The following is a 7,853-nucleotide window of genomic DNA, read 5'->3' on the forward strand; positions in this document are numbered from 1 at the left end:
TGATGGACTTATCCGGGTGCGGGATTTTCTCGCTGCATTGAAGACATGTTGGTGACCTTTTGCGGTTGACTGTTGGTCGGGTTGTTGTCTCTTTGACACATTCCCCATTTCCATTCTCAATATATTTTAGAGAACGCTGTTGGTGTATAAGGTGACCTCCTCTGGTCCGTGAATCTCCAGGTTTGTAATAGTTTGATGGGTCAATATCTATCAATCTATTGTGTAACTTGTAGTCCATGGTGAGGCGGTCTTTTCAACAGCGATATTTAAGAGGCTCCCATCTAAGACTGGACAAAACCTGGGGATACGTCTCGGTATTCATTGAACACGAACCTAGCTGCCCCACACGGCCCTGGTTCTAGTTCTTTTTCAAGGTTTTGTTGGTAGAGGTCCAATACAGAGGACTCACATTCACTAGTTGGTCTAACCATAGTTAGTTAGGTATTGGCTTTGAGTTCTGGTTTAAACCGTCTTGGGTTCCTTTTCAGGAAGCCTAGTATCCTTGATGCTTTGTCTACCGTCTGGTTGATATGTGTCTTCCTCTGTAGGTCGTGATTTATGGTGACTCCAAAACATATTCTCTATTATATAATAAAAAAATGAAGGTGTGGTGACAACTCTCTACTAGTCTCGGCAAGGCAAATGACATAAAAATTATCAACTAAAGGTTACCGTACGGACTTCAACAATGAAAAAACCACACCGCAGAGTAAACCTTTAAAATGTAAATCAATTCAAACGGCCTGATTTATGCGTAAAATAATCCATGAATAAAAAAAAAAGCGTGATATACATCACCAAACGACACCACACAATGACAGGCTCATGTTTCTCTTTCATGCATTAATATTTGAAAATGTTAAATTTTTACTGAAAATTGTATTTTTATTTTATACTCCAACATACCAAAATCGTTATCATTACCATTTAAGTACCATTTAACTTATGAATAAACACTACCGAAAGCTAAAGACTGAATTTATGTAAATCTAGCTTGTTTTTTTTTTTGCAGGTTGGATTTACAAGCGTTAATGGTTAAAGTAAATCACGATGTCTCCGAGGAAAATATAGGAGAACAAGCAAAAAAACAAGTTCCAATGACACAAATAACACTGCGGAGATTACTCTTTTTCTCGCCAGATAACTTGAAATGAACATCATTGTGACAACTGTATCTTATTTTGCTGACCTGTGATAATTTATGAACATAACAGAACTGAGGCCGACGTTTTTATTTACATAGTGTACCTGAATCGTTACATTATGCGCCAAATACGGTATATATGGGGTCAGTAAATTCCATATGAAATGAGAACGAATTTTTTGTCCCCATATATATCGTATAACGCCACTAGCACACTATATGTAGCGAATTTATCTTACCGACTTTTTTGAAATGTGGTATTTAGACTAGTGAGAAAGTCTTCAATACTGTTAAAATAATGATAAAATTGAGAATGGAAATGGGGAATGTACTTCCATTAGTCTTAACAAGAACAAATGCCAACACTAACAACTTGTTAGCTTTAAATGTGTTTTATGAATTCAATTCAATCTTTCATCATCGATTTCTTTGTTTTTTTTTAAATCTTTCAGATCTTTTCCAAGTATCGTTTTGTTTTTATACAGAAACGGATACCACGTCTAATCGTGTATTGAAATAAACACGGTCTCCACGCGGTTGCTTTTAACCAATCGCGTTCCTAGAAATGTATAGGACGTAATATAAATTATTTCCCCCCTTTAATGACGAACCGCGTATAAGGCTTTTCATATGGTACGAATTTGTATTTTTTCCCGCTTCTTTTTTCTGCATACATCCCAAATCCCGTGTTTTGACCCAAGTTATCCCACATTCAAAAGTGTATCACCCCTTTACAAAGACGCTTGATTATTAACTTCATCTTATCTGATTTGTAATGTGTTTCAAACGTGTACCGACTTAAATTCATTTTGTATAATCATTTAAATATGAAAAAAAATACATGTTTGTATCTACATATGTTATTAAAACAATATATTGCATTAAATTTTTGTTAAAAATTTAATATTTATCTAAATTGTTTTAATGTACTTGTACTTGTTTGTGTGTGTGTGTTATAAAGAAACACATATTCAAAACGTTAAAGTTATTGGGTTTTCTGCACATAGATATAGAATTATTTCCCTGGATTTAGTTTATTCCTTTGTTGTTCTGTTACACCATTGTCCAAGGTTAGATAGAGGGATTAAGGCTAGCACAATTACATACTCTCTTTGCATGAACAACACAGCGGATACCCGCTGTAGAACAGTAGTGCTTTTCGATTGCTCCGCTAGACGCCACTGGATTTTGATTTAGTAAATGTTGCTCAAGATAGATTATCGTTTGTCGTTTCGTATTGTCATTGGGCTGTTATTTTGTCATCGACTTATGGGTTTGAATATCTCTCTGGTATCTAAGGCCAGGCCTTGCGGTCATAAAACTTTCGAGCATGATTTTTGTACTCGTACTCTAAAATCAAGCAATCAAAATGTTGGATTTTATGTTTCGAGCATGATTTTGTGCTCCGAGCACTGAGGTTTGTGACTTCAACCCCTGCCACATGAGTCAGAGATTGTAAGAAATTTGATCTAAACTCTGGAAGAAGGATCATCGAAAATACGAGTGAACAATGAGTTTCCTGACTAGTGTTTCCTCCTTCTTCTGTCCTGTGTTTAGCTTAAGATAAATTAACAAGACGATGCCAGTTACATGTACATATAACACCAGCGACGGACTTATGAGGAAGATATTTGTTTGCCGTGGAGTCATATCAATTTAAGAATGTGTTTCTTAATTTCTTAATTACTGGCATGTCAGTCCCACTATTGCAAAAAAAAAAGAGAGACAGAAGTTACCAAAGGCACATTCAAACGACAAACTACAATATACAGGTTTCAACATGATAAACTTAAAAAGAGTGCAACCAAAACGCCACCAAAAAACCGGCAGTGATACAAGGTGCCTTGGGAGTGTCAGAGTATCATACTCAGTCTTCTGACTCATAAATACGAACCCGATGTTAAGTCTTTTTCGGCATGTCATAGTCGGGAAAAGGAGTGTGCGGTTGTGGTTACGATGATTGGAACACATCCGTCATCATCTGTGAATCAGAAATCCCCAACGTTCAACCAACTAGCTATATTAATGGCTTCCGAAAAATGTTTTAAGGAATCTCATCTTTGTTAGATGTCTTTCTCTTATGGTACACTGCAATCCAGTATTCCGGTTCAATAACATTCTATTTCTATCTTAAGATAATTATTTGGTGTAAACATTGTTAGTTTATAATTGTCATGCATATGTAGGTAGCCATAGTCAATATTACCTAATAGGCATGTAAACACTTGTTAAATGTTGATACACAGAGATATCATGTAATCTTAAAACAACAAAAGCACTTGCGATACAATGTATTTATTTGTTCGGATTTTTGATCTGTTTAAAATTTATAAATGTTATATAATGTTTTACGAAACGCACGTCTGGCGTATTAAATTTTAAATCTGGTACCTTTTGTTAGCTATTATTCGTGTGTTTCTCTGTCCGATATTTCCTATATTCTCCCATTTATTTGTATGGTAGTCCTGTCATGTAATGTTGTCATTTTAATGTTATTTTTAACATTACCATTAAAGCGGGTGGTTTGGCATGCCACAAAACCAGGTTCAACCCATCATTTTTTTCTTAAAATGTCCTGTACCAAGTCAGGAAAATGTCCATTGTTAGGTCGTTTCTGTGTGTGTTACATTTTATTGTTGTGTTTCTGTTGTGTCGTAGTTCTCCTCCTATAGTACGGTGACCAGACCCAATATTTTTTAGATTTAATCGTCAAGCATATTATATGGCTATATTATATATCATTGGATTCGGAAAAATTAGTACTTTTGAAATAACGATGTCGTCAAAAAGAAATGTGGTAACATTTTTGCATAAAATAGGGTCAAAGATCAAATTATGTTTTTATTTTTTTTCTTCCATAATTTTGAAATTGAAGATATATACAACAATTTAGGTAAAATTTCAGATACAGACATTATTTTCAGATCATTAAACATTATGAACTATATCGAAAATGAAAAACAAATGAATTAGGAAATCGATTTATTCTGGAAATTGGCTTTTTTCAAACACTTGATCTATTATGCAAATATTCTAATAAAGTTACAGTAGTTACCTTACCGGCTGACATTCAACCTCATCAATAAATGATAAATATTATTATTTTAACTGAAGCCTGCTATCATGGAGGCGTATTTTGCATAAGCTTATGAAAACTTTAAAGCACCCAATACCACGAAAACACTTATAATTCTAAAATCCAACCAAAGAGATCCTCACAACATAATTATGACAGGAGTATCTTCTGGTTCATCTGTCAAGGAACATGGTTTTAAATTTCTATATAATTCTGACCCTTTACAGGAGTAAAGCTTCGGACATTTAGGGTTTTGTTGTGAACAAACACATGACTTTTTTACATGCACATTTTCCCTTCAATGAACACACAAGATCCTGCAAGAATTCTGCTGACATATGCCGATTAAAATACACGGGGTGTAATGAATCATTTAAATTTCGCCAACCGTATTGTAAAATTGACGAAATAAGAGGGTTAGCAATGTGTCATGCGCTCCAAATTTTTAGTTTGAAACAAAGAAAGTACAACACGCTGTTTCAGTGCTACCTCACAGAGAGGTAACCTGACTAATCTTGCATCTTTACTGGTGGCAAGCTTGGAGTGCATTGGATAATTACTATGATGGAATGGTTTTAAAGAGATAATTCTGATCATAAAGCTTTGAAATTAACTTCCATGCCCAAGCAAGGGCTTTATCTTTATCAATATTACCGAAACTCTAAAATAAAACACCAACATAGTCGTGCGTTTCCTTCAAAGTTCTAGACAGTTTGTTTACCTACTCTAAACAGAGACAGTTATGTCGCATCCTGTTAGTGCATGTACAACAGGCAATAGTTTACAAATTGTTGGGAAAAGACAGATACATAGTTAGTGAATGGGGGAAAGTCTTCACCTACCCTTTTCACTGCTAATGTTCCTCACATGCACCCACAACTCGCTCGTATGTGTCATATATTTATGGTTGTGAACGCACAGAACAATCACATCTATTTTAGAGGTCCGTGGGATTTTTCTTCCACTATTTCCCATTTCTCTAAACTTGGTGTCAAATTTTAAGACATCGAGTATTGACCTCCTCTTGAGTGCTTAACAAATTACGACAGTCATTAACAGTGTTGGTATAATTTGACAATTTCGGAAGTTCTGGTTATACAAAGCTCACATCAGGTGGAATCATAGGAGATTTGTGAAAATTATGTAGTCAGGAATAATCTGGACCACTTTGGTGGAAGCTATAGTCTTTGTGCGGCGTTCCCTTTCGACAGACTTTATAGAGTTGTTCATGACGTAGCGGTCAAAAACATCTGCTACTGTTTGCGCTATAGAAATTTGTTGGGACATATTTTTTAAAAGTCAGCTACAATGTCACCTAATGTTTTAGGTTACCTTTCTAAACATCAATACATTGAACCAATGCCTTACCAACTGTAAGTTGGGAGTGATGGTACAAACGAAGGAACGGAAAGTGCTCAAGGAACTTCAGATTCTAATTACTTCAACAAATAAGACTTACATGATTTTGTCATTGTGCCGTCATCTTGATAAAGGGGAATTGGAATGGGACCTACTGGGTGCGACAGCACATGTTCTATTGTACATCATCTCTATATTTTGCCACAATCAGTGCACGTCTAAATACATGTTATGGATGTATGTGACCTAAAAGTATTTCCCCCGATTTATATTTAAGGTTTGTTTTTGTGGTCACGTTTTCAACGTTTTTAGTTTTGACTTTGATATTGGACTATAAAAACTCCTTGAAGGACCTAAAGAAAGTGAACTAGTGATACAATGTTTAGACATATTCAATCCTTCCTCTACAGCTGTTAGCAAAAAATATCGAATATCTCTTGCAGCATGCTTTTTCTAGAAGAGATATTGATAAGACATGGAAGATGGGATTCAACATCAAAGGGATCAGTCATGGATAATTCAGATGGTTCACAATAGCAATAGCATGTTCTTTGTCTCTCTTCATTGATGTTGGTCTTGTATCCTCTTGTGAATTTGCATTATTTGCATCAATTCCAGCCATTTTCAGCGTTACACGACTAAGGGGTTCTAGGAAATGTCTAGTACGGGTCCATCTAACATGCTTTTGATTTTTTAAGCCTACAGTGCCACCTGATCCCCTTGGGGCTTTTATAACGGTATTTTCTCTTGCCATGTTGGTCCTTGACCGTTAGATTGTCCAGGAGTCTGTCTTTAAGAAAAGTAGCCATCCATAAACGATGATCGAATATTCGCAGAAAGTTGAAGCATATCGACTATGTAAACTGGCATCCACCTTCAGGAAATAGTACGGTTTGTTACAACAAAAATAAGGTTACATTTGAGATGACGATCACAAGGAAGTGACCAATTTCCCTCTAGTCCTTCTCTAAAATTTGACAGGAAAATGTCTACTGCTTCAAGGAACACATCCCAGTATTTGAATGTAAGTGATACAGCCTTAATTGCTTATATGTATTTATAAGAGGCTGTATATGTGCTTTGAATAGCTCCGTCATATGAGCGTAAGGACTTGTGTTTGGCTTGAATTGCTTAATTAGTGCTTCTGAGATAAATGAATTTAATAGTATTGATTAATAAAGGTATGAAATATCATATAAATGTTAATTAATGTACATTTTTGCGTTAAAATGATGAAATTGAATTGAAACGTACTCTATTCAATGCAAAATATTCGTAGTGTAAATTTTTTACATAAACTCTTTAATAACGGATTAATTTTACTAAACTTTATTTGAAATCGTTATAATAAGGTGTTACAACAATGTTGTAACAACAGAAATCATAGCACGGACGTTATTTTACAATGTAGAACTCAAAACGTTTCTAAGTCGATTTTTCGTTTAAGTTAACTTACGTACTTCAAAGCCCATTTTACAAAAATTGCACCGTACGATTTTTTGACGACAAGTCAAAATGTTAAGTTTAATATTTGATCTCCCAATACTGTGATTTATAGCCGTATAGTCCGAATAACGATTAAACTCCTTAAATACGCGACTTTTCTTTACTCGGTCACCGTACTACTATATTTGATGCGTTTCCCTCAGGTTTAGTTTGTAACTCGGATTTGTTTTTTTCTCAATCGATTTATAAATTTCAATATTATAAAGGTACGAACTTGTAATATGTGTCAATATAATTATGTTCCAATTAGGGATCAAATGAAATAAAAATTACCAAACATAGTTCACCATACACTCTTTAACAATGATTAAACTTTTACCCCATAGCAAACTATAAAAGGGCCAGAAAGATGTAACCAAAACAAACGAGATAACTGAGGGCATGATTTATGCACATAACAATCAACAATCAACGAACAAACAAATGCAATATACAGCAACAATGTAAAAGCACACACTTTTTTTTGTGGAATTGATGTGTTTGTACATGAATCAATGTTATAGTCTTGGTTCATATCGATCCAACGTGTTGGTATTGTTCATTATTCTTCAAGTAACATCATATAAATATATGTTTCCATCAACGTTGCCTACCATTAGAATGTTTCTGTTTTTATCAATATGAATACATGTAGGATCATTTACCCCATTACCTTTACCAAGCAAACGTCTTGCATGTTTTCCGTCGCGCGATATCACGATTACACTGTTATTTCCGTTTTAAACGACGAATACATTTAAATTACTGTCAACTGTGATATCATATGGA

The 7,853-nt window shown here is 34.8% G+C and overlaps 1 protein-coding gene across 1 annotated transcript in view; it reads left to right on the top strand.

Moving 5' to 3' along the window:
• Positions 1 to 1,959, top strand: part of LOC139504034 (caspase-3-like) — a 33,506-nt gene extending 31,547 nt beyond the window's left edge. Inside the window, exon 9 of the mRNA XM_071294089.1 lies at positions 1,013 to 1,959. Within this exon, the coding sequence (XP_071150190.1) occupies positions 1,013 to 1,154 (142 nt within the window). The 3' untranslated portion in view covers positions 1,155 to 1,959. The remainder of the gene's footprint in view (positions 1 to 1,012) is intronic.
• The last annotated feature ends 5,894 nt before the right edge of the window (positions 1,960 to 7,853 follow it).

The sequence above is a fragment of the Mytilus edulis genome, chromosome 14 (assembly GCF_963676685.1).
Source record: "Mytilus edulis chromosome 14, xbMytEdul2.2, whole genome shotgun sequence".
In the NCBI taxonomy this organism is placed as follows: Eukaryota; Metazoa; Mollusca; class Bivalvia; order Mytilida; family Mytilidae; genus Mytilus; species Mytilus edulis.